Here is a 27920-nt window from a genome sequence, read left to right on the forward strand (position 1 = left end):
CCATGGGGTGGGAATGTCCAGGGTGAGCTGTGTGACTCTAAAGTTGACCCTGTCTTCTATTTTGCCCCCCAGGTCACAGCCCCCCTTCTTCACTCTTTAAGCTTTAGTCGGCCTGACTGGGTGTCTGCTCAGCCTGCGTCACACACACATTTATCCTCCCTGCCTTTGGAATAAACCTTCCGCCTTGTGCTTGCCAGCTTTATTTCCTCGAGTATGTGTGTTGGTGGAGAGGGGTGACACCACGAACACCACGGGGCAGGAGCCCAGATCGCCTCTCTGGACGTCTGAGTCACCTCCCCTGAGACTCCTGTGTGCTGTGCTCAAGCCCCTGTGACTCCCTAGGCTGACCTTTTGCCTGTCCCTTGACTGATTTTGCACTAGAGATAGTCATGAGCGCTGTTTATTGAGCACTTACTACGTGCCAGATGCAGTGCTACTAATTGCTTTACAAATATTACCTCATTTAATCTTCAAAGAACCTTACAAGGTAAAGTATTCTTATCACCGTTTTATAGATCAGGAAACAGGCTCTGAGGTTCACTTGTCCAAGGTCATGGGGCTGAGAAGTGACAGAATCCGACTCCAAACTCAAATGCGTCCGTAATACGTCCCCTGAAGGACTGTGGGGGTGCTGCCCTGAACACATGCCGTGCTTTGCTCACCTAGCAATCTCTTGCTGCTGTGGCTCCCTGCCCACCCCAGCCCCCTACCCCCGGCAGGCGGGCACTGCTTATCCCTTGCCTTCTTACGAATAAACATCCCTGCTTCAAATCATCCAAATGTGACAGTTCCCTCTATTCTTTGGCCATCCCTCACTCACGGAGATGAATTTGCACCAGAAGGTCTTGTGGTTTCCACTTGCTTGTTGCCATGGCTTGGCCTCACCATCTCAGTTCCTGGCCAGAATCCTTATATGCTTTGGGGGACTTACTCACAGACTATTTTTCTTGCCATCCTGTAGCTTGTCAGGAGCAACTAACATCCCACCATTTGTCAGCATGAGAACCAGGCCTGGCTCAATCGTGCCAATGGCAGTGTTGGCAGCTCTGGAGATAGCCCTCTGAGAGCCCCGTTCTGCCCCACCGTTTGCAGAAACTATGGCATTATTCCTTATCTTCTGCAGCCCTCAGATGTGCTCCCTTGCTTGATGACAAACTTCTGCTCTTGCTGTCTCTACGTTTGCAATTTAGACAACAGAATGAAGGCCTAGATCTCTAAAAATGGCAGCAGGTGGTCCATTCAGTGAATTTGAACTGCTTAGAAAGACTGTCAGCTCTTGCTAAATGGATCCCTTATCCAAATCCAGGACACTCCCTGAGCAGACCTGCTGGGTTCCTGGATGGTGGCAGACTGGGGGCCTGGCTGGCTGCCAGGGGGTGATGAACAGTGGAATACAGGCAGGAGATCAAAACAGAGAGTAGGTGTGGTCAGTAAGTACAGCAAATGTGTCAGCTGGTGTCAGTCTGATCAAAAGTGAAGGGGAGTCCATAGGAGCAAATCAGGTAGAAGAGCTCAGCCTTCAGAAACCCCACCAGGCAGGATGGTGCAGCCCAAAGCAGAGGCCAGGTCTCAGCAGCTTCAGACAAATGGACAGAGGATGGAGGCAGGATGCCAGAATCAGAAACAGCATAGTAATAATAGCAGTAAACATTTATTGAGTGGTGAACATTTTCCGTGTGTCAGGCCTTGTGTGCTAACTCGTGTAATCCTCACAGCAGCTCTGTAAAATAGAAGCTGGTAGCATTTATACTTTACTCCTGAGAAAACAAGTTCAGAGAGGCTAAGAAACTTGCCCAAGGTCCCACAGCTATCAAGACACAGACTTCAACCAGGACCCTCTGACAGCTGTCACAGAACACTGTGAGAACACTGTGCAACGTGGGACAGAGTGCTGTCCCCCTCCTCTGGGTTTCAAGACCCATCTAGAGTGGGGTCTGGCAAGTGCTGGAGGGTGTTTGCAGCTCCGCCAGGTCCCCCCCAGGGCTTTGCCCAGTGTTCAGAGCAGAGAGAGAGTTGACTCCTCTGGGAGTTTCACAATCTGTTCAGTTGTTCGGACCAGACAAGGGATCTGGACTTTTCTTCATCCAGATGCAAAACACAAATCCAGTTATAACATCCAGATGTTCCTTTTTAGCCCTTCTTGAATTAGAAGCCGCACAGGTGTTTAAACAGAGATGCACAGTAGATTCACTGTGCCTGAGCTTACCTCTCTCATATGTGTGGAATTAGCAGCCCCTGGCACAAATAATGCAGCATTGCAGCCCGGCATGTATCTTCTAGGCTTTTTTATTCCAAAGAGTCAGCAGGATGCTGAGTGTCAGGCTTGACGGTAGCCACTCTCTCTTTTCCTTGAGCAAATCATTTACCTTTTTAAAAAACCTTTTAATTGAAATATGCATATAGAAAAGTACACAAATCATAAGTGTCGACTTGATGACTTATCACAAAGGGGACATACCCATGTAATCACAATCCAGGCCAAGAAATACACCAGGCCCAGCACACGGCAGACCCTTGTAGACCCTTGTCCCTGCCCCCCAAAATGCCTCCTTTCACTCTAAACCCTCCTTCCTCCCAAAAGGTAACCATCATCCCGCACTGAACACCATGTTTGCTGAGTCTTATTCTCCTGTCTCTAAATTGGCTACTGCTGGCCTTGAGATTGTCATGGGGCTCAAATGCAGTCTGTGCAAAAGAACTTTGGGGATGTTATTATGGGTGGACACCTGAGCCCTGTCAGTACCTCTTTGAAGTAGACCAAACACACTTCATCACCTAGGAGGAGTGGCCAGAGGTTTATGACAGCATCTCTAGCTGTCCTCTTCGGAAAAACTGCAGGGATCCCTGAGAAAATGCCCTCTGCCCTTGGCAATGGTTTTGACTTGTGCATATGCTGATAAGAAATGAGAAAAAGGCTAGCACCAGCCAGTTCATGGAGCTGATGAATCAGATCTTTGCTCACCCTTCCTGGCGCCCTGGCGCACCTCAGGGGCCAGTCTGAGGCTGACCTCGGACCTCCCTTCTGTGTAGCAGGACAGTAAGGGGTGGGGGCATCAGTGGAGGAGGCTCATTGGCTTGGAGTAGAGAGGGGGTGAAGAGGAGGCCTCTGAAAGTTCTCTGTGGCTGTCAGCAGTGCTCCCAGCTACTGGTGGTACTTTATCTCACCCAACAAAAACAGTCCTAATAACAGGCCTGTGAATCACGCCATTCCTAAATACAGGGCTGACAAGTGGGAAGGGAAATAAAAGAAAGCCCCGTGAGCTAGAGATACTGTCAGATTTCTCCAGCAGCCGACACTGCTGTCTGAGCCTCCTTGAGTTTGCTTTACACGCACAGGCCTGAAACCCAGAGGCCCCTAATAGGTGTAGAACTGGCTTGGTCAGTGGAGGCAGGCTCTCTGTCTGAAAGGTCAGGGCTGCAAGTTTGATCCCCATGTGGGCCAGTTAGCCTTGCTCAATGTCAGGGCCTCACGCTGTGTCCCAGACCGTTATTAATCAGCTTTTCTGGCAGCCAGCAGGGTGGGAAACTGGCAGAAGTGTGTGAACCCGTCAGTGGAAATCCCCTGCCTCTTATCACAGGGCCTACTGATGGCCACGTTTTCATGTGGGCTGGAGGTTTTATCAGTTTGATTGGGAAATAAGGAGCATTTGGATTAGGAATGAGCATATCCTCCTGAAAAATTAGACAGGATTCTATCATTTTCTTTGATGTGTAAATCAGTGGTCTATCTTCAGAAAATCAGGGGGATGACGACAGGGATGGTAATGGTGCTGCCAGGCGAGGAAGCAGAGTTCAAGCTTCCCCGGGCATCACTGCATCCGTGGAAGCTGCCTAGACCCAAACTCTCAGTGCTATTTCTTTTTCACGTCCCAACTACTTAAACACAGTGTAACATCTATCGTATATATTGCTTTTCCAATCATGGGATTTCTTTGTTCTCTGTTCAAAACCTACATTGATTTTTTGAAACAATTACTGTTTTAAATAACAATGAAGTTGATCCTTTAACTTGCAGCAAAAAATAATAGCTTACACTTCTGTAACATTTTCTGTTCTGGGCACTGATCTAAGTGCTTTTCATATATTAATTCACTTAGTCTTCACAACACACCTATGAGGTATGTATTATTACAGTCCCATTTGCCAGATGAGGAAACTGAGGTACAGAAAGGGTAGGTCACTTGCCTAAGATTACGTGGCTGGTGAGTGGCAAGGGAGGCCGTAGCGTGGGCGCTCTTAGCCAAGACATTATGACACAATGAGTCAAGACTCAAGGTGAGAAAATAACATGAACTGAGCTCCTACTTGCTTTGATTCATCTATTCATTCATTTGGTTGTGCCTTCCTTTACCAAATGTTTGGTGCTTATCACGTGCCAGGCACTGTTCTAGGCTCTGGAGACACATGTGGACCCAGCAAACAACAGGTTCCTGCCTCCTGGAGCTTGCTTTAAAGACAATAAACAAGTAGATGAATAAATGAACAAGAAAATTTTAGATTGTGATTTTTGCTGTGAAGGAAGAAACCCAGGAAATTACACAGAGAGTGTCAGGGAGAGGGCATCTTTGGATAGGCATTCTGGGAAGGCCACTCTGAGATCCGAACAGAGTGTGCAGAAGCCAGCCTCGCCAAGGCCAGGGCAGAGTGGAGCAGGGAGAGGAAAGAGTAAATGCCAAGATTCCAAGGCGCAAATGAACTGGTCATATTTGAGAAGCAGGGCGCGGCCCTATCACACAATGCCTGGTGGGCCGTAGTAAGGAATCAAGGTCAGTAAACTGGGGGGTCTCTCTGGGTTCTTTTCCTGGGGTCCATGCACACCCAAGCGTCTGAGGAGAGCATCAAGAGAGACCATAAGCTTAGAAGGGAAAAATTTACATCTATGTTTTTTCTAAATTCAAACTGAAACGTAAAATTTCCTTCGATTATAAATGTGGGCAACAAATCATAGTGGTATTAACCATACCTGTGACTTTGTCGCCAAAGGTGCCATTCGAATGTTGCTATGAGAGCTACCTCTGGCTCTCGTGGTCAGTGTATCACAATTATGTAATTCTGTATTATGTAATACAGTCACATGTTACAGCAAATGTAATAAACGTTTTAAAATATTTTTAAAGAAGGGGTTAACAGACCTCACCAGACTGCTAACAGGGTCCATGGCATAAAAAAGAGTAAAAAGGCAATACAGAGAATGGCGTGATCTGCTTTAGCTTTCAAACACCCCACTGGCCACAGTTGGAAGAGGGGATTTTAAGAGGCAGGACTACCCCTGAGCTCCATCTACACAGGTTACCGGATTTAATCCTCACAACAATCATGAGAAATAGGCATGCTTTGGCCCATTTTAGAGGTAAGGAAACCGAAGCCCAGATTTCAGGTAATTTGCTCAGCTGAGAATTGCAGAGCTGGGGTTCAGACATACATCTCTCTGACCCCAAAGGGCAAGAGGGCCTATGGCCAGAGATGGGAGCATGTGACAAGAGGTCAAAGGTCAGCAATATCTAGTTGGCCTCCTGACCCAGCTTGGACCCCTGTGCTGCACAACTTCACCCGTGAATGAATTGCCAACCCTTCTCTCCTCAAGCCTGGTTCTTTCCTCAAATCTGCCCACATGGGCCAATTACGCAGCCCTGAGCTGAACTAACTAAATATTTCATGGGGAATTTAATTTAACTCTAAAGAAATTCATGCAGCCCGGAGAGTATGCTGTCAGCTCGAGAAATAGCACTGGGGAGCCCTTGGGCCTGCAGATGATTTTGCTGCTTCCCCAGGAGCGCTAATGCTCCTCTGGGCTCGACTCCGAGCTCTGCAGGCTCAGTCCAGGGAACATGAGCGAATCCCACAGACTTGGGCTCAGGTGGATCCGAAAAGGCTCTGATCAAGGCCTCCCTCTGAATAGGAAGCAGGCTGGTTTGACTGTGTGTGTGTGTGTGTGTGTGAGACAGGTGACTAACTGGTCCTACTCCTGTTCCCTTATCCTTGTTCCCATATCCCGGCCTGAAAGAAGGGAGAAAGGGTGGGGTTGACCCCCAGCCTCCCCGGTGAACAGGGCACCAGACATTTTGCAGGTGCCATGGGACCCTACAAGTTTCTCCTGGGCCCCAGCCCACGGCGGGCGGAGTGGGAAGGCCGCCTTCCTCTTGCGGCAGGAGAGCAGCTGTGCTCGTTGCTGAGGCCTGTTATTAGGGAGTCCGAGGGTTCCGGCCAGTGCCAGGGGAGCCAGGAGTGAGAGCGAGCTCCCCGGCGCCTTCAGATCCCTTTGCAGCTCAGCGTGGAGACCCCGGTGAATCACGGCAGGTTCCCTGGGCATCTCACGAGGTGGGGGCAGGGGAGGGCGGGAGGAAGGCGCCCAGCAGGTGAATGGATCAAAAGACAGGAAGTGAGCAGATAATCTAATTTGAAATGGGCTAAGCTGCTCCACTGCGCAGCACGAAAGCCAGGGCCTGTCCTCGTCGTCCCCGTTCTTCCCGGCAGGTAATTAACCACCGCCCCCCCCAACCCCGTCTCCAGCACCGCTTACGGCTGCCTTAATCGCGGGGTGTGAGGCCCTTCCCCTTCTGCTTGGGCTCCCTGTGTAGCCCGAGGAGTTGCAGGGAACTGGGCCCGGGGAGGGGGCAAGGGGAGAAGGGAGCCCTCTAGTGGGGATTTAGGGCTTCAAGTCTTCCTTAGGCTGGAGGATGAGGAATTGCATCTCACAGTGTCCAGACCATGACTTGAATCCGGTTATAATGACCCAGCTTCCTGACAAAATCCCTCCTACATGCAGGCACATGTCCAGAATCAGCCTGATTCTGCTGTCAGCAAGGAGGGGCTGGAGGGTAGGCCATGTCTGGGGTGTTGTCCCCTGTACCCCGCACTGTTAGCTGCACTGGTTGTTAATTAGAGATTTACTGTGTGTCCACTTTGGGAACATCACTATGAACAGTGCAGTCATAAGAAAGCAGACCTGAGAATCTGTACGTCTGAAGATAGCTCTCTCCGTATCCTAGCTGTGTGTACTTGAGCAAATTAATAACCTCTCTGGGCCTCAGTTTCTTCGTCTAAAATGGAGCTAAATGGCAACTTTGAAATACTATATAAGTTAAGTTTTTTGAAGACATGGTTCCTGCTTCTTATAATCTAATGGGGAGCTAAGTTATGTGCATGAATGTCCACAGTGACAACAATAATAATAGCAAGAGCTAACATTTATTGAGAATTATTCTGCGCCAGGCAGAGACTTGGCATGGGTTGCTCATTTAATTCCTATAGAGGCTGCATGAGGGTGGGAACTGTTGTTGTGCCCACTTTATGGATGAAGAAACTGAGACACAGAGAAGGGAAGTCCTTTCCCAACGTCACACAGCTAATAAGTGCAGAGTTGGAGTATGAGCCCGGGCCCCCTGTTCTAATACAAGGCAATTTATGGCAAATGCCACCTGAATGGTATAAGCCGTGTCTTAGCTCCCTTATTGATTGTGAGGAGGGAAGGCTTATTCCTGGGAAGATGATAGAGAAGTTTTCACAGAGGAGGTAAACTTTGAATGGACCTTGATGAGTAGAGTTACTATTGGACATTCCAGGTAGAAGGAGTGGCATCATTTGAGTTCCACCTGTAGGAAAGTACAAGGTGTGTTTGAAAGTTAGCTGAACCAGACTCCCGGGGGGGCTTCTGAAGGACTGCTGGGAAATGAGACTGAACTCAGAGGGATGGGCAGACCATGAGGGCCTGACTCCCAGGCTGGGCTTTAAAGGAGTGTGGATCATGGATACTTGTTTAAGAGGGAGGACAGGAAGGGGCGGAGATCAAGATGATGGACGTGGAGCTCACCTCCTCCCACAGACACATCGAGAGGGAGGACAGTTATAGTTGTCATGGCGTAAAAGTGAATTTTGTTAGAAAAAGAATATTAATAACCACCATTTATTGTGCACCTACAATATGCCAGGCACTGTGCTTTGTGCATTATATGTATTATCTCATTTATCCTCATAACAACCCTGAGTTGGTAATTATAATCCCCATTTTACAGATGAGAAAAGTGAGCTTGGAGAGGATGTGAAACCTACTCATGGTCACACAGTAACTGGAGGGCTGGGATTTGAGCCCAGTTTGGTCTGGTGGCAGAGAAGCAGGGCAATGTAGTCACAAGACAGAGCAGGTGGAGGGAGGGAGAGCTATGTCCTTGACGTTGGCCTCATTCAGGAGGGCCAGGCAGGGGCTGGAGAAAGTGACAAGCTAGGAGATTCAGCAAGATAAGAGCTGGATAACACCCCATAGGCATTGTAGCATGGAGGTCACTGCTGACCGGCTGGAGTGACATTGGTGAAGTGATGCCATAGACACCAGATCGCCCTTAGTGTAGTGGTATAAATGGCAAGGAAGTGAGGATAAAAATGAGGATGGTCCTTTCTTGTCTCTCTTCCATCTTTTGAATTCACTAGAGCCAATTGTATTTGTTGCAGGTTCGGATGCAGCCGCTGAATCCAAATGGCCCAGGTTTGGATCCTGGCTCTGCCACTTACTTGCTGTGCAAGCTTGGGCAAGTTCCTTAACCTCTCTGTGCCTCTGTTTTCTGATCTGTAAAATGAGGGTAATTATAGTAACCTACCTCATAAGGGTATTGTGAGCACTGAGTGAAGTAACACACGTAAATTGCTTAGTTAGTAAATTGACACACAGGAAGGGCTATAGGCGTTAGACGTGTTAAGATTACAAGTCTCATCCTGCTTAAAATACTTCAGGGCCTTTCAGTTGCTCTTCAAGGCATTGCATCTTCTGCCTGCCTCTCCAGCCTCATCTTACAGCACACTCCCCAGCCCTGTGTACTCCAGACACTCTGGCCTTCTTCTAGCCCCTGGAATGCACCAAGCTCCCTCCTGCCTCAGGGCCTTTGCACGTGCTGACCCCACCCCCCACCCCTACTGGGAGTGCTCACCCCAGGCCTTCTCACTGGTAATTCTTGTTCAGGTAACTGAGTCTCATCTTGAGAAAGCTCCCATGAAGACTGCCAACCCCTGTTCTACCTGCTCATGACTCCTTTATAACATTTATTACAGCTGTAGTTTTACAGATCTTTTCTTCAACAGTCTGACAACTGCCTCTCCCACTGGACTGCAAGCTCTTGGCCATCAGGGACCATGCCTGTGTTTGCCCACCCCTGTATCCCAGGACCTTGCACACTGCCTGGAGTAAGGCAGGCGGTCAGTACAGAGTGTTGAGCGGATGCTGAGTGTTAAAGAGGAGGGGATTGCTGGGGAGGGGGCAGTGGGTTCTGCCTACCCTGAGACTCCACACTCAAGGGCAGAGCCCAGGACACAGCGCTTACTGTGGGCCGGATGAGCTCCGTGGCCCCATGTCACCCTCAGCCCGCAGATCCTCAGCCATAGCCTAATGTGACTTGTCCCTCCCTGGGAAGCCAGGCTTGGTGGACTTGGGGGGTCTTTCCTTTCTAGGTATTTATGGATAATGTCCTCGCCGCTCTCACTGCCTCAGGCCTGGCCTTGCTTGGAATTCTGTAAGCCTTTTCAATATACAGGGGATCTCCAAAAACAATTACCTTGGAATGAAGGCTTCCAGCAATGCTCAGTACAGCCTTATTCTGTGTAGCGTTTTCTCATTCCAACTGTAGCCTCCCAAAGCTTTCCAGCATTAAGTAACAATTACAGAGTTAAATAAATGCCAGCAAAGAATGTGAGGCACTATGGGGCCTGAGCAGCAGGTGAAACAAGATCTGTGCAGATGTGACCCGCAAAAGAGTAGAAAGCTGTTGGTGTAGAGGATGGCCGCCTCCCCAGGGGGCAGGACCCTGGGCGACTGGGAGGCAGGAGGGCCGTGTAAAAAAGCCGGAGAAAAAAGATCTGGAAGCTGATCAGAGATAGCATGGTGGATCCAAAAATTCAAAGGGAGCTGGGGACGTCATTTAATCTGCCGTCCCCAGAGGAGACTCATATAACGAGGAAGAGGCTGTGGAGAATGACCCGATTTGGTTTCCAAGCTGTATGGCAGTTTTTCCTTGAGTTTTCTAAGCGATGGGACAGTACCAGGCCTAAGAGGGTCCTTACGTGGATCTTCAGAGATGGGCAATCAGACCAGGGAAGCACAGTGTGTCAGTACAGCTGTGTGGATGTCTCAGGTCACCTAGGAAAGCCTACCAGGAACCAAATGTCCAGAGGCCTCTGCCTACATGGAGGTAGAACAGGCCTGACTGCTCCCCAGGCATTCCTACAACTCATCATGAGTTAAGATATTGTCTCCAGGGACTTCCCTGGTGGTCCAGTGGGTAATACTCTGCACTCCCAGTGCAGGGGGACCGGGATCGAGCCCTGGTCGGGGAACTAGGTCCTGTATGCATGCCGCAGCTCAGACCCGGCGCAGCCAAATAAATATTCTTTTAAAAAGATATCGTATCCAGAGGTCCCTGTTGAGATTCTCAGCATCATCAAGTTCATCATAATCATCATCATCACTATCATTATCATCCTAACAGCAAACATTTATCAGGTACTTACTTTGAGCCAGGCCCCATGCTCAGCATTTACAAGCATCATCTCATTAACTTTCTTAGTAATTCTGGGAAATGGGTACTATTATTATCCCCACTTTACAGATGAGCAAACTGAGGCTCAGAGAGGTTACATGACTTTTGCCCAAGGTCACAAAACAGGTAAGTAAGTAACAGAGTCCAGACAGGTCTGTCCCATGCTGAAGGCTAAGTCTCAGCCACCCTCTCTACTGCCTTCATAGTCCCAGATAGGTGTGGCAGGACTCTACAGTGTGCAGCGTTTATAGGGCTCTTCCACACCCATCATCTCTTCTTGACTCTCACATAATACTGATAGGCAGGCATTGCCCCATTGTATAGCCTGGTAAACTGAGTCCCAGAGAGCGTAAGTGAGTTGCTATGGGCATTTGGTCAGCAAAAGGCAGAGCAGGTCTTCTGACCCGCCCCACCCTCTCATTAGCTGGTCTCCATGTGAGGGAGGGGCTCCAGGAGGATGGGGCAGGGCTGAAGCTGTGGAAGTCTGCCCAGGGCGCTGGGGCACTGCTGAGGGGAAGGGAGAGAATTGGGCCCAACAGGGGGCAGCAGATGTCTAAAAGAGGAGGAGAGGGAGACAGAGGAAAGCTTTGTTGCTTCAGGTCTTTCAGGATCTGGCACCGCGGGCAGAGGCCTCCCGGGTGGCATCTCAGGGAAGCACAGGGTGGGTGCAGCAGGCTCAGACAGGCACAGACCAGAGCCCTGCTGTGAATTCACTGTCTTCCTCCCAGCCAGGCCCCACATCCAGGAGAAGGGCAGCGGCCACCCCAAGCCTTCAGGTTCTGATAGTGAGGGTAGCAGTCGCATGACCCCTATTTAAACCCAGGAGGCGAAGAGTAGTATGTTTTGAAAGTCACCTCCAGGCTGCCTGCAGCCTGCCCTCCCCTCAGAAATTCCACTAACATCCAGGAGATAAAAGAGGGGATCTCTCAGAGGCAGAACACAAAGCTCTTCAAAGAACACTTTCAATCAGAAATGGGAAGAGGAGAGAGGTCTTTCTCTCAGAGAGAATGTATTTATAAACCCGTGCGTGCGTGCACACACACACACACACACACACACACACACACACACACACACCAGCAACCAGGAACATCGTGATGCTAATAGAGCTCTGTGCATGTTCCCTTTTCCCAGTCTCTCTTCCTTCTCTGGCTCCGGGGGTCCTACCCTTTTCTGGACTCCCAGCCCCCAGGGCTGCACTTCCAGATCTGCTCTCTCCACATGGTGTGGTATCTTCCTGACCTTTCTGGCCTCTTCTCCGCCTTGGGTGCTACTCTTTGCTGACTAGTCTGTAAACAGTTTCCTCCTCCACCTCTCTGAGGCATTCAATTCTGGAGACCGCTATCATCTCCTTGAACAAATAGGGGCCAGTTAAACGAAGCTCCTCCCCTCCTAGCCCTGCAAAATGAAAGCCTGGGATTTTAGAGCAGGAAAAGAGCTTGGAGAGCATCTGACTGAACTCTCATTTCAGAGTGGAGGAAACTCAGGCCTGGAGAGTGGAATAACTTGCCCAAGGTCACACTGAGTTTGTGGCCCAGCTGTGACGAGAGCCAGGTCTTCTGACTTCCCGTCTGTGGCTCTTTCCACTGGAGGGCACAGCCATCCCCAGCGAGTGACCAGAGATGCAGAAGGGCTGGGGTGAACTGTCATGGTGCCTGCTCTTCCCTTGGCCTGCCACGCCCACAATTGCTAGCATTTTTTGCAGCCACACCGCTTTGGTCATTAGTTTGATTTTGTGGCACATGATCTCCGCATCTAAGTCTGCTTTATAGCACAATGTCTTTTTAACTAAGGTGAAAGAAAAGGCATGCACGCCTTTTGGAATAACCTGCTCCCACCAGGTTGTTGCTGGTACCCCAGGGTGCATTGAAGCCAAGGTACCTGATTACTGTTCTCTACTGAGTCGATGAAAAATAAAAAACAACCAGTACATAACCTCCGCGGTTTCTCCTAGCTTCTCTTCCCTCCTTCCCTGCCTCCCCTGCCCCCAGCTTACTCTTGAGCAGGGGACAAAGGAGAGAGAGATGGGTGGTGGGGCAAGGAGGCAACAGTTTCCACAGGAGACAGTTTTCCTGTTTGGCCCAGTTTGGGGAGGTGTCTGTTTGTGAATAGACAGAAGCGCCCTGTCCGAGCCTGGGGCAGACTCTCTCCCAGGGGTTGTGGTCCTGCTCCTACCCAGGAACGCGCCCTCCTGGGACGCTGTCCATTTCCAGCTTTCTCTCCATATGGAATTGTTTCATCATAATGTCATCGCTGACGAACTTTTATAAACTTGTGAAATGATTTCCAAATTGCAATCCAAAGTTTGCCCTTTTGGGAAGAAGGCTGTGGCGAGGGGTTGAGGGGGAAGAAATTTGAGGATAGAGTTGTTGATTTTGCTTACTTGGTTTGGATAGATCTATTTTTTTTTAATAACCAGAGAAAGGACGGGATGCTGTGGTTACCTCTTGCCCGTCTTGTCAGTTTTCATTTTTCTACCCTTTTCTTCAGTTCGTTCACTCCAACCCATTTAACTCTTGTCTCCTCCTCCCAAGGTCCTTGCAGGGCTTGGCTGCTGATTGGCTGCACACGGGGGACCAGCATTGCACCTGCTGCGCCTTTGTGGTTGATTTCTGTTGCTTTACATGTGTGCTCGCGAGAGGAACTCAGGTCAGGGCCACCATCATTGAGGGAGGGGCTGAAGTTCTGAAAGGCCCCAACAACTCTCTGAAGGGTCCTCCAAATGAAGGCACTAACAATCTTCTAATCAAACTCCACTCTCTCCTCCAGGGTTGATTCACTTGACAGCAGTCATCAACACTCTCTCAGAGAAATACAGAATGAACCCAATGAGTCATTCACATTTTTCATTTTTTATTAAAAATCTCTTACATCTGCAATCTAGTCTCTTTTAAGCCTGGCCTCGCTTTGTAAGGCCCTAAGTTGTTAGCCGATGCCGGATCGTGTGGCTGCTTTAGCATGAATTGGGGTGGGGGATTGGGGCTGAGATGAGAAGAAACTGATCTTTGCCAATGGATGTATTCTTCTTGTACACAACTCATAAATCCCCTTGTGCGTAAAATGAGGGTGGCATGTCTCTCTCCTTACTTCCTTTGCAATGATATAGGAAGAATCGTGCACGTGTGTGTATGTGCCTGTGTGTGCGCGCGTGTGTGTGTGTGTACTTATTCAGAACTGATTGGCCTGTTTGTAGATTGTTGGATACCTCACTTTTCCTCATTTCTTTCTCCATCTTTTGTATCAACTGATCCACCAGAATTAGGAGTTAAGGAAGCTGAAATGTAAACCTCGATAGAGACCAGTCTGAGATACATGCCTAGGTTATAAAACATGGTTCTTAAATATCAGTATAAGTCAGAATCACCTGGGCAACTTGTCACAAATGCAGATTCCCGGGCCCCATGACCAGAGTCTGATCCAGGGGGTCTGGGATGAGACTCAGGAATTCACATTTTAATAAGCCCTTTATTCTTTAATATTGTTATTCTTTAATAAGAATAAGGTGATTCTGATGCTGGTGGTCCTATACCACATTTTGAGAATCACTTGCAGAGAATTGCTGGGAAGGATTCTGGCACTGTCTAAACCCCACATCCTTGGTTTACAGATGAGATTAAGGAAGCCAAGAGAAGTGAAATGACTAGCCTATGCTAGTTAGCTAGTTAGGGCAGAGTATGGCCAGAACTGAACGCCAGCTCTGGGCCTTTCCCACCGCCCCATGTATAGGGGAGCAGGCCAATAGGTAGTAAGCTTGCTTTGCAACAGTGTGGATTGAAATTAAACACAAGGAAGAACTTCCTGACAGAGAGGTGTACTGAGGAAGCTGACAGCATCTCCTTTCCCAGGAAACCTTAATTCAGGCCAGACTTCCATCAGGTGTGGGCACTTGAGGTACACGGCAGGGGCAAAGAGAAAAGAAGGAAACATCTGGTGATTTTGCATGAAAGGGACCAGAGGCCCTTCTTTGAGTTCTGCTGTGGCACCTGGATTTTAACCTTGACTGAAACATAAGGCCAGTGGTCCAGGAAGCCTGAGGTGAGGTCCTACCTCTGACAAGGACAAAGTTTGTGATGTTGGGCCCCTTGCTCAATTTCTTGGCCTTTATTTCCTGGGGTTGCATTAGATTGCCTCTAATTTCCAGGGTGCCATCATTTTTATCTTTCATTGTAACTCCCTCACCAAAGTGCACACAGCAGAGGGACTCTGTGAAGTTTTGTTGTTCAACAAGTTAATCAGCTGAATAAAAAATTACTCAGTATTGAGTATCCAGAAGTTCTATCTGCCAGTTCTCCCTCGCCTAGGGCATTTAGAGTCTGTCTGAACAGTCAGTAGTGATCCCCCCTTTTTATACTAATTTATATATTTAAAGGGGTCTAACCTCAAATGAACATGAGTTACAGCTTCAATATCCATGTCTTTTCATGAGTGATCGTTCAGACCTCTGGCTACTTAGGGTCAGTCCCCAGGCAGAGAAACCAGACCAGAGAAACATCTCCCCATTAGTGACGGCCTCTGGTCACAAGTCCCTGTGCCCCTATCTCATGTGGCCACCCCTCTGATGATCTCTGTCTGTTCCTTTCAGAAAGCAGATCTGGCCGTGGCAGGCCTCACCATTACGGCTGAACGGGAGAAGGTGATTGATTTCTCAAAGCCATTCATGACTCTGGGAATTAGCATTCTTTACCGAGTTCATATGGTAAGAGATTTATTTTATAAGCATTTATGGCATTAAAGTTATTTGCATGCAAACACTGAGTTATATGGTAATAATGAATGACTCACAGAAATATTTAGATTTCAAGACTTAAATGCAAATGTGCTGGGCTATTTTTTCCCCCATCAGCTGCAAGGACTTGCAAACAGGAGGAATGGAAAAGTCACACTTGTGGGCTTTCCAGTAAAAACTGCTTCTGCCTCACTGAATAGGGAAGGCCAAGAATGATCATTCAACCCTTGGTTCGTAGTGTGTTGGTGATCGGCCCCATGGGTCACTCTGCTTCCTCCTAGGGGGTGGGTCCCCAGCCCAGATAAGTCACCCCGGACTTCTCAAGGCCTTCAGCAACTGTCAGGTCCACCTCTGTTCACTCTGAGCATTGCATCTGGTGAGGCAATGCAGACCCCCTCTCTTGATTATCTGTACTGGGGGATAAAGAGCAGATACTGTAATGTCATTTATACCTGGCCTGTTCCCTCTTCTGCATTCCTTACAAAAAAAGACTTCTCTGGTTAGGTGGCTAGAGTCAGTATAAAAATGAGTTTCAGAAAGCTCCCCCATGGGCACCAGAGGATGGACATGATGTCCAAGTTACTGGCTGGTGGGGGGAGCATCAGGAGAGGGGAGATATACCCTCATCCAAACTGGCTCTAAGTACACAGCTACTATATGGATTTCCCCAATGGTCCAGTCACTTTAGGCGTCCAAGGTCAGGCCAACATGGTGTATTCCAGCACCTGGCACCACAAGGCTGCCCAACAGGGAAGGACCCAAGAGCTCACCCCACATGCCTGCTGAGGAAGTGACCCTCCAGCTTCTGATCTCAGCCTTGGAGAAGGGGGATTATCTGTATTTGCAGCCTCAGCCTGGCAGCTGCCAGGGCATCAGGAGCTGTGGCCCGTTTTTGCAGGAGGAAGGTCTTCTTGTAGAGCCCACTCAGGCAGCTCCGAAGAGCCCGGTTCTGGGCTGGACCTCAGCGTCCATCATGACCCCTGCCCGACTTGGAAAAAGAGGCCAAATCATCTGGAAGAAGAGACAGCCTCAAAATCCCAAGCTCTCCAGGCTAAGACAGAAAGAAATGGGAAGATTTGGTCACAGTCAATGCTGTGACGGATGTGTCTGTCTTGTGAGTGAAGGGGGATTTTGATCCCTCCTCCCCTCCTTTCCATGACAATAACTCCCATTCACTGAGCGCCTCGTATGTGCCAGATACTCTTCAGGCCCCTGTGATGTGGGCTGTTGTTATGGATTGAATTGTGTCCCCTCCAAAGCTGTGTTGAAGTGTTAACCACCCCCCCAGCCCTGTGAATGTGACCTTATTTGGAAACAGCGTCTTTGCAGATAGAATCAAGTTAAGGTGAGGTCATACTGGAACGGGGCAGGGCTAATCCAATGACTGGTGTCGTTATAAAAAGTGGGAAATTTGGACATAGGCATATGGGGGAGAAGACCTTGTGAATTTGGAGGCAGACTGGAGTGATGCATCTACAAGCCAAGAGACGCCACGGATTGCCAGCTGCCACCAGAAGCTCGAAGAAGACAAAGAAGGACCCTCCCGTAAAGCCTTCAGAGAGAGCATGGTCCTTGACACCTTGATTTTGAACTTCTAGGCTCCAGAGCTGTGAGACAATACATTTCCATTGTGTTAAGCCCCCCAGTCGGTGGTACCCTGTTATGGCAGCCCTCGTGAATGAATACAGTCGACTTGTTCTTATTTTAGAAATGAGGAAACAGTGGCAATCAGTTCTAAAAACATGGCCAAGCCCACGCACCACTTAATGTAAGAGCAGAGTTCAAACCCAGGATGGTGTGGTGAGAGCCTGTGCTCTCTCTGTGACACCAGGAAGCCACCCGCCTTGTGTGACCTGTGCATAACTTGTGCATAACTTGTAAGTGAGGCTCTCTGTGCCCCTGTTCTCAGTTGGTCCTCAGGGCTGTTCTTTGAGGAAAGAAGGAAGATGTTATAATTCCCATCTTACACATGAGGAGACCAAGGTCACCTCTGGAGCTGGGCCTGGAATCCAGGTCTCCTGACTCTTGGGACAACGTTCTTGTCATCATTACGTCTATTGGTACCCCCGAGGCAGCTTTCCAGCCAGTGCTGTTTCTTGAGCCTGCCCCACTGTGTCCCCCCACCCAACTGAGCCTTGAGGGAGGATCCAAAAGAAGTGGAGACACACAGCCTTTCTGCTGTGGCCAGACCACGTGACAAGGCTCTGGCCTTGATTTCTTGATTAAGGCCAACGGCGCTAGAGCTCCACTCGTGACCCGATGGGCCAAGAGGAACCACATGGGTGAAGGCACGCCATCCCAAGTGTTTCCACCCACTGGGAACATCTGTTGCTAGGCTACCGTCACCACCCAGGACACGATTGTCCTGAATATCAACTCTGGCCAGAACCAAACTCCAATTCTCCGATCCTCTGGGCAATCTTAATTGGATCATTGGCCAAATGTTTCCTACCACCTGCAAACCTATAATTGTATGAGCTCCCCTGCATTAGTTCTGGGATGTGAAGTTTTATGTGTCAGCTCAGCGAGGCTCTAATGCCCAGATGTTTGGTCAGCCCCTAGTCTAGATGATACTGTGAGGGTATTTTGTAGATGCGATTAGCATCTACAATCAGCTGATGTTAAGGAAAGGAGATGACCCTTGATAATATGGGTGGTCCTCATCCAATCAGTTAAAAGACCTTGAGAATAAAAATGGGTTTCCCAAAGCAAAAGGAATTCTGTATCAAGACTATCACGTAGAAATCTTGTCTGAGTTTCCTGCCCTACAGATTTGGGACCTACCAGCTCCTACAATCACATGAGCCAATTCCTTGAAATAACTCTCTTTACATACACACACACACACACGCACACGCACACACGCACATACCCCCCCTCCTGGTTCTCTCTGTCTCTCTGGAGAACCTAACCCACACAGCTCCCCTCTCTGGTCAGCATTCCTCCCCTCTCCCCACCTCCTTACTGAGACACTAGTGTGCCACACGGCTGCTCAGATCTGATTTCTAACAGGGGGCCAAGCTGAGTAAAAATTGAGTGCTGGCGTGGGCAGCTCACACTAAGCAGAACTGACAGTTTATGCATTTATTCAACAAATATTTATTGAGTGCATTCTGTGTATGAGGCAGAATGCTTAGAAAGTACCAAAGGGTGAGCTGGGGAGAGAACAATCCTGAATCGATTAAATCAGGGGAGATCCAGTGAGAACAAGTCTGAGATGAACTTCACAGAATCTGAAACAAAAGAGGCATCAGCAGGAACAGCTAATACCAAAGGGTAGCCCGGCAGAGTTCACCATGAACGCCAAAATCTAAAACTACACAGAGAAACTCTCTCTGATACAATAGTGTTTAGTTGATGAAATTGAAGTTGAATGCTGGGTGTTTATTATTTTGTGAATTGTCTCTGATTGATAGTTCTCTGTGAGCAAAAATATGGTTCATTTAATTTCATTTATAATCTATAATGACCTAGAATCTCTTAGCTCTATGTCTCAGGTCACCTGAGTCAGGAGTGATTGTTACTGAAAAGTGAGCATCTGGTGATAATCAAACCTGTGTGCAAAAGTAAAAATAATTAACACAAAGTATAAATGCCTAGTTAGAAATTCTTCAAAACCTTCCAAGATAACAAGTGGTGGCAGGTATGTCTCTGAAGCCTAAAGATAACCAGAAATAATTTGTGAATTTCCAGCAATCTCAGATTATCTAGGTTCTTTCATGAATGTGGATCATCACAAGTTGATTATGGGATATTTCCCTTCCTCCCAACCTTGGGGCATAATCTGTTTTTGCCCAGGCATCTCCAGGGCCAAAATCAGAAGAATGTTTTGCTCTTTTGACCTCTACTCCCTGCCACTCAGAGGCTGACTAAGGATTCTGGCTTTGGCATTTGTTACTGTCGATCCCTCTCGCTTATTAAAACTCTCTCTGTTCCTAGCATCCAAGTCACCATTTTCTCCCGCTCTTCCTCCTGCCTCTCTGATTATTGCCTCTTCCACCATTTCCGTTGCTTCCTCTCTCTCTCTGTCTCTGTTTGCCTCTTAAATGTCCGTGGCCCTTTTCTATTCTCACTCTCCCAACTCTCTGCCTGGATAATCTCACCCTTTCCCAAATCTATAAATCTAACCCTGACTGCTCCCCTAAATTCCAGAAGCATATTTTAAACACATTACTAAGACGTCCCCACCTGGATATCTCAGAGGCACCTCAAAAACAGTGACACGAACTTCATTCAGTATATTCCTCCCTCCCCTCCTCTGCCCCATCTCAGGTAACGCCATCTCCATCCAGCCACCTGAGCTGTCCATCACTCCTCTTTCCTCACATGGTCAGTTGGTCCGCTCACGTCCTAAATAGTCCTCAGATATACTCTCTGTCTCCGCTTAATCTGCCTTGGTTCAGGCTCTCCTCATCTCTAACCTCAACTGCTGCCATTCCGGTGGCCTGTATCCTCCTTGAGGGCAGGTGTTTCTTATCCATTACTGTATCCCCATCAAAGGGCCACTGTTATTGTAAGCACTCACCAAGAAGCAGTGGAGTGAAAATCATGGACTCTGGAGCCAGACTGCATGGGTTTATTCCCAGATCTGACACTCACTGGCTGCAGGGCCATGTGTCTCAGCTCACTCATCTGTAAACATGGGTTGTCATGCGCATTTAATGAGGATACATATGTAATGCACTTACAACAGCGCCTGACGTGTGCACAATAAAGTGGTAGTTATTACATTTTTTATGGAAGTATAGTCGGTTTATAATGTTTCAGGTGTACAGCAAAGTGATTCAATTATATATGTAATTGAATATAGTTGAGATGGTGAATATAGTTCCTTGTGCTATACAGTAGGTCCTTGTTATTCATCTATTTTTTATATAGTAGTGTGTATCTATTAATCCCAAATTCCTAATTTATCCCTTCCCCCAGTTATTACATTTCATAAATGTATGTGAATTTCTCCCCACTGTCATCTGTCCTCAATCCATCCTGCAGCCTGAGAGTTGTTTTATTTTATTTATTTATTTGTATTTTTTTCACAAATGTAATCATATCAGCTTCCGACTTAGAATCATTCACTGGCTGCACATCACTTGCGAGGAAAAGTCCAACCTTCTTAGCATGGAGAATAAAAGCCGATCTCTCCTGTTCCACTTCCATCTCTTTGCTGCAGGCACCTTCATCCTGTACTGCTCACTCCTTTGCCCATCATGTCAGCCTCTTCCTGTCTTCTTATCTAGATTCATGCTCATCTTCTTGTCCCTCAACTGTCTAACAAGGTCTTCCCTGGCCTTTAATACCCAGCTCAAATGGCACGTGTCAAATGTGACTCCCCTAGATGGAGCTGATTGCTTCTTTCTCTGAGCTGCTGCCCTCTGCCTGTACCTCTATAACAACATTTATATGCTGCGTTATATTACTCTTTGTTTATCTCTCTCTCCCTAAGTAGATCCTAGTGGGAGATACACTGGGGAGAAGGTACCCTCTTACCAGACCATACATTTTTTTAAATTGAACTATAGTTGATTTACAATGTTGTGTTAGTTTCTGGTGTACAGCAAAGTGATTCAGTTATGCATATGTACATATATATTCTTTTTCATATTCTTTTCCATTATGGTTTATTACAGGATACTGAATATAGTTCCCTGTGCTATACAGTAGGACTTTGTTGTTGATCGATTCTATATATAATAGTTTGCATCTGCTAACCCCAAGCTCCCAATCCAACCCTCCCCCGCCCCCCCTCCCCTTGGCAACCAGAAATCTGTTCTCTATGTCTGTGAGTCTGTTTCTGTTTTGTCGGTAAGTCCATTTGTGTCACATTTTAGATTCCACATATAATTGATATTGTATGGTATTAGACCATAAATTTTTATGATATGATTTTTGGTATGGAAAATGTCTCATCCTAAACATGCGATATTTACTTGATAAGTACAGAGGGAAGAAAGGAAGGGGGGAGGGAGGGAGGGACCTGTGATTCTGCAGGCAGTGACCACCACTTCCCTTGGGGGCTCACGGTCGAGCAGCACTGACCCCCAGGAGCCTGGCTTCTGCCAGGAGACCCAGTATTCCAGGCAGCAGGATGAGTGACCCAATTGGATTTCTTTTTACTTTCTGGCCTTTACCCTATTGGCCTTGAGAACAAAAAGCGAGGGTAGGCAGATGTTGGGGCAGCTCAGACCCATCTTGTGCTCAGGCCTGGTCGTGGCAGCCACCTGAACCCATGGCTCCCTCCCTCCCTGATGCCTGCACATACCACAGACAGCATAGCACCGACCTGAGAAGGCATGGAAACCCCTGGCTGGGGCCAGATGAGCTTCCAGGCCATACATGGAGGATTCAGCCTTTAGAATCTGGGGTGTCCCCTGGTACTGCAAAGATAGGAGTCAAACGACTGGACATCTGAAGTTCAAGACTCTCTTGATTTCCTTGGCATATTAGCTCATTTCTTCTTATTGAGAAGTTCAGTATTTAGCATAGCAATGTAACCCCAAGGGCATTTTGCAGTTCAGGGTTTTATAGAATTGATGCATTTTGCAGTCCAGCGTTCTATAGAATTGATGCATACTATAAGCTCCCAAATATCTGTGAATGGAAGAGAAAAGAGCATAGAAAAACAAAACCATTCACATTTGATATTAGAGTATATCATGTAGTTTTCTCTCTCTCTTTTTTTCTGCAGCAGCAATTTCCCTAATGATGTTTTTGCTCAGATTAATATTAAAGTAAGTTTGTATGCCTCAAGCACACACTGACTGCTGAAGCAAAGCCTTATCAGAGCGTGCCAGAAACCAACCTGGGATTTGACATTGGCACATATAGCCCCCAAATGATAATCAAGTTTAGAAAATTCAGTGTCAATATATTCAAGGAGGTTGGGTGTCTGTCCAGGATATTTGTATGTTGACTAACATCATCTGGCACCTCTTTATTCATGAAGCACTTTCACGTACAGTCTCCGGTTTAGTACAGCAATCCCCCGAGGCAGGTAGTAGGATTCCTATTTTGCACAGAAGGATTCTGAGGCCAGTCGTGGCTAGTGGTGCAGTGGAAAGAGGAAAGAGAGTGCAATGGTGGGGTGGCATGGAACCCAGGTTTTCGATCTCCAAGTCCATACATTTCCAATTATCTATCTCTATGGTACAGTAGGTATATTTCTCTGTGTCAAGGTCATGTGTTAGGTGATCTTTCAAGATCCCTTCTAATCAGAGGATACTATCTATGATTCCATATAGTGTCCTAAGCCAGCCAGAACATCTAAGGCTCCCTTGAAAATGTGAGTTTACTATTTTCCCCTCCAATGTCCTGCTCCACCTTTGAATAGCAAATGTGAAAGTTTCACACTCTGTTCTTTTTCTCTTCTTAACTCTTGGCTAGAGTCTTCTCTCTAAACAAAAGTAAAAACAAACAAACAAACAAAAAACAGAAAGAAAAAAAGCAGACAGTGATTAAAAAGTGAGCAAGAAATAAATGTCAACATTAAATTAATGCCTGGCATTTTTGCTGGATGTATTAGTTGTTTTTCAAGAAGGTCTGTTTCATCTCAGAAAGACTGTCTAGGAAAATGGAGAACAAAGCTAAGTAAACCAGCGAATCATTTCTAATACTGCTTAATACTCTGTTATAAGAAAACAGAAAATGAATAAAGTTCTATTCCTTAAAGCTAAGTAACATGATAGCCCATATAATGGAAATATGGTTCCCTGAATGTATAATCATGTTCATATTGGTTATTTATTGAGTGCTCCTCTCTCAAGAAGTTCAAGGATTTTATCAACATTACTTTAGTAGTTCTCACATCCCCCCCTTCATGTTGATTGTGGTGTCCCATTTTCTGGAAGAAGAAAATAGCACCAGAGAAGCTGAGTGGCTCACCTAGGATCACTCAGCAAGTCAAGGTCAGGGCCAGGTTTAGAACTTAGGTCTTCTCATGCCAGATTTCCAATCAGCAAAGTGAAAATAGATATGCCAGCATCTGGGTTATACAGGCAACAAACCCATCTGGGTGTTTTAAGTGAAGAGGAATTAATTGCTTACTTCTTTTTTACTCTTGGAGTCAGATGTGAGAAGTGCGTGCTAAACCAAAATATCATCAAGACAATCCACTGCAGACACACTGAGGGAGGTTATCCATGGGTTCCCGGCACGGGCCAAGAAGAAATCTCCTCCTTCTACTGCTTCCAGAAAGAGTCATGGAGACCGTCTCTCTTATCTCTTTCTTTAGCCCTAAAGAGTGTTTTATTGACTATTGATGACAATGGGGAGTGGAAAGAAACCTCTCTACGAATGGCCATTTAGTTCTAAAGACTGGCAAAACTACATGGGGGACAGGATGAGCCTTTGTCATTGGCTCTGCTGGAGAAGGAGCGGATTCAGGGAAGGAAGAGAGTTGATATCACTGGTTTGTGTGTAGGAAATGGTGATGAGGGTACACAGCCCTTACACAGACACAGGAGAACCTGCTGCACACCTGAGCCACTCTGTCTTGACTTTTTTGGGAAGGCTGAGGTGGAACTGAGTTCCAAAGATTGCAATCACTGGCTTCTAAGGGCCAGCCTTCCAGAAGAGAGCCTGGTATTACCCTAATCGCTTCCCTGGAGAGCCCTGGGGGAACCCTTATGACTCATGTATTATAACCCATAGAAACTCCAGGAGTTATGGAAAGCGACTGTGGCCAGATGGCATTCTCCCTCCAAGCATCTTTAGCATGTGCTCCTATAGGACACAAAATAGTATTTCTTGTCCATTGAGGGAGAGTCAATATAAAAGGAAGTTCCCTCTTTTGTCATATACCATCTCCCTGCACCCCCTTCACTCATGGCTACCATTAGGCAGAGGGGGAGCAAACACTTATATAGCACTTACTGTGTGTTAAAACAACCCATGAGGTAGGTTTTATTACTACCCCCATGTTACAAAAGAGGAAATGGAGACCCAGAGAGGTTAAGTAACTTGCACAGGGACACATAATTGTACGTGGTACAACCAGGATTCAGTCCTGGGCAGGCTGACTCCAGAGTCTGTGTTTTAATTCACTGCCTGCCCTGCATTACGTGGCTCTGGTGTCCTTATGCATTTGGCTCCAGACTCTGGGAAAGCAATTACTTCCTTACTGTAATGTCATTTCTTCTAGTACATAGAGAATGAAGTATCAGTGAGTTCACAGATTTTCTTTATGGATAAGAGGAATTTTCAACGGGCAAGGGGAGATTAGTACCACTTCATAGCTCCATGCACAGCTCCAAACATTCACAGGGCCTCACCATGCAGGGATTGTGACCATTTGGTGACCAGCCCAGTCTCTTTCACCATCAGATGGCATCAATGATGCTGTCTCTGATGTGGTCAGTCTGAGGCACAGTACAAAAGTCAAGGAACCAGTTTTCATTTTGGTGCCATCTAATTTTCCACCCCATCTGCAGGACTTGATCTGTCGTAGACATTTGGGGCATAGACTATATATAACCAATTATCTACCTTCAAAGTGGTTGTATTCACCAGAAGGAACCAGCCCAACTTGTAGTCAACAGAGACATGTATAAGTCAGTACAAATGCCTATAAATGCAACAGAGTCACCATAAATGATGATGGGTACAAATAAATGATGTTTAGAGTACTTTAAGGGGGTGAGACTGAGTAGGTTGGGATTCTGTTGGTATTGGGTAGAAGGCGTGGGATTAATTAAGGAGTTTATTGGAGCAAATTACAAAGATAAAAAGGAGAGGGAGACGTGGTACAGCTGCCATTTGAAAGAAGGAGAGCATGGCATCCCTATGGCACAGTTTGACGAACGAGCACCAGAGAAATTGAAGCCATCACCAGTGATTTGAGCAAGGCACTTCATCTCCGTGGGTCGCAGTTCTTCCATCTGTCAATATGGAGAACTGGGTACTGAAATCAAGAGAACGTAGTGAAGCATTTTGAGTTCTTCAGAAGAAAAGCATCACCATCATATATCCTTTGGGTTAAGGAAAATCTATTACTAGGAAGAAATGCCTGTGGCATGTGACACCTGATTTGCCCCAAGCACCAGTACTCAGATGTCTTTGAGGAAGGAAGCAATCAAAAGCATCTGCATAGAAAAAAAAAAAAAAGGTAGGCGTTCAGAGCCTTACAAGTAACATACTTCTCTTTGGCATCATAAAAACAGCTTGGGCTCAGCCCAAGCCTAGGCTGCGCGAGCCCAGACCCAAATCTCAAATGACTGACCATTCCTTGCTCTTCTGGTTGGCGTCAGTCAATCACAAGTGGAATCAGATGTTGCCTTGCCAACGTGACTGATATGTTTCCAACGGAGCTCTGTTTATGTCTTGATCCTTGTTTGTGTGATGTTCTATGTTTTATAACTTGAGTCTGCAGGAATTTTTCCCATGGCTGTGCATCATTTCTTATCACCCATAACCAAATATGGCAGCTTTAAATAGTGCTGTCATTTTCCTCAGTTTCACTCGTGATATAATCAGGTATAGATTTCTGACATCGAGCATCTAATGGGGTTTCAGATTCAGAAAGCTACAATGAAAGATTTTTTTCTCTTGGATATCTCTCAACTGGGAGACACAGAGTGAAATAGTCATGAGCGACAGGTGTAGAATTCATGTACGTTTGCCCAGAGAAGCTCTGGGGGATAGAAGGACCCCAGGAGTGGCCCATGCTAGTGATTTCTGCTGCAGAAGGTGTATACGCATCATGAGTGCCTTCATCCCCCTTCTGGACTCACTCTATGTCTTCCTTTGTCTGCCACTGGCTCTTAGGATGAAGACAAAGACATGGTTAGCCCGTGATGGACACAAGAATGACTAACTGGGGACTCTCATTCTGCTTCTCTTGAGTCCCTCTTCCTGTTAGAGAATTTACATAGTGATAGGACCAGACATACTTAAATGGCCTACTCCCCATTTCTCTCCTGTTCCCTTGGTTACTGGGCTTTGTCCCTCAAGTTGTTTTATTTTCCCAGTCAATCACTTGAGTGTTCTGTGCAGCTCAAGCATGAACGCACATGAGGCAGAGTACTTGCAATTGGTATCAAAGGGCAGTTCCCTGGTCTCAGCCTTATTGGGAGAGAAAACCAGTTTCAGACAGACCACCCAAGGGGTCACTGTCACACTGATGAAGGGCCCAAGAACAGGTGCCCCATTGGCAGAGGATAAGCTTTGACTTCTTCACTCTGTACCCTCCGGACTGTGTCCCCAAATGGGAGTGTAAAAACTGTACTCCCAAGTGCTTTGGGAATTCGCCTACTGGCTTGCTCGGAAGGGATGGAAAACCCACCAGAAGAGAAGTTGAAAATCACCCACGACTGGAGCTGTTCGAATACAAGGGGACCATGCAGCGTTGTCTCCCCCGCTCCTTAGATGCTGCATTGGGAGAGCTATTGTTACCTAGAGTTTCTCAGCATGGGCTCCATGGTCCGGCTGTCCTTGGATAACGAAAGCCCAGAAAGCTGGTTGAGATCAGTACTGGCATAGGCAGCTGCCCTTTGTGTTTCTGGGGACCCCAGTGTAAAAGTGACATACCTTGTTATTGACAGTAGGTTGTGCCATGACTCATATACTCTTGAGCTTGAAAGTTTACGTGTTTGTAGAATCCCTGAGCTTAATACTGATTTTCTGCCCTATCCGTGGACTTCCTAGATTCCTGGAATCATAAAATCATATCATTTTCAATTTAGAATGGTCTTTAGGGAGCATCTAGTCCAGTGGTTTCATAGTAAATGGAAGAAGTAAGCCTGATGCAAGACCAAGGCAGCCGCGGGGAGCTGCAGAGAGGGGCCCTGTCTTGAGTGGGCAGCTGCCACTCAGCTCCAGCTGGTTGAGAATTAGGCCCAGTGTTGCCAGATCACCCATTTTTTAAGCCAAAAATCTGGACTTTTATGTGAAATCTCCCAATCATTTAATGTTGGCAATTAATCAAAATGGGTAAGCACTGCAGGTAAACAAACAAGTTGTCTGTGGGCTGCAGGTCACCAGGGTGTCACCTTTGATCTAGTCCAGCTCCAACGGAGGCTGAAGGGGGGTGTGCACTTGCCCGAGACCACACAGCTGAAGACTGGGAGCAGGTTCTGGAACTCCTTCCTTCTCATTCTATCTCACTTTCCTACAGAAAATGCCCTGGAGCTTGGTCCTCAGCTCTCTGTTCCTGGCTCCATCCTTTGGCTCCCATGACGCTAGTCAAGCATGTCCCTGTGCTGGGGACAAACATGTTTTCCCACAGCATCATGGTACGAGCCCTGGGCTTTGTGTCAGGAAGAGTGCATTTGAGTCCCAGCTCTTCCACTGATTAGCCGTATAACCTTGGACACATCTCTCGAGTGCCCTGGGCTTTGATTTCTTCCCTAATACAATGAAAATAAGAATCTGGGCCTCACAGCACCGGTTTGAGAAGGTCTCACTGTGCGTGAGATCACCCTGCAAACAAAAAAACCAAGGATGCCTGTCATATTAGCATCCTCATGAGAAAGAGGTGAGTGTCTGAGCGGGGGGCTAGCGCTCCATCCACCACCGCAGACATCAACAGTTCAAAAGTGCTTCAGAGCCCAAACACACTGCCCCTGGAGGATGTGGGGACGGCACATAAGGGGCACTGAGGGCTGTTCTGCTTGCCCAGCACAGAGCCTCTTTCATCCTAGGAAGTAACGAGGCCCCCCGGCTGTTCTTTTATTTCATCTGCT

At 47.2% G+C, this 27920-nt stretch overlaps 1 protein-coding gene across 7 annotated transcripts in view; it reads left to right on the plus strand.

The window, feature by feature from the left end:
* Positions 1-27920, plus strand: part of GRIK4 (glutamate ionotropic receptor kainate type subunit 4) — a 456420-nt gene that overhangs the window by 378944 nt on the left and 49556 nt on the right. For all 7 annotated transcript variants that reach the window (XM_082339798.1, XM_082339799.1, XM_082339802.1 and 4 more), the window contains one exon: positions 15103-15216. In XM_082339798.1, coding sequence (XP_082195924.1) covers positions 15103-15216 — 114 coding nt within the window. The remainder of the gene's footprint in view (positions 1-15102; positions 15217-27920) is intronic.

The sequence above is a fragment of the Balaenoptera borealis genome (assembly GCF_965194805.1).
Source record: "Balaenoptera borealis genome assembly, chromosome: 11".
NCBI classification, from domain to species: domain Eukaryota; kingdom Metazoa; phylum Chordata; class Mammalia; order Artiodactyla; family Balaenopteridae; genus Balaenoptera; species Balaenoptera borealis.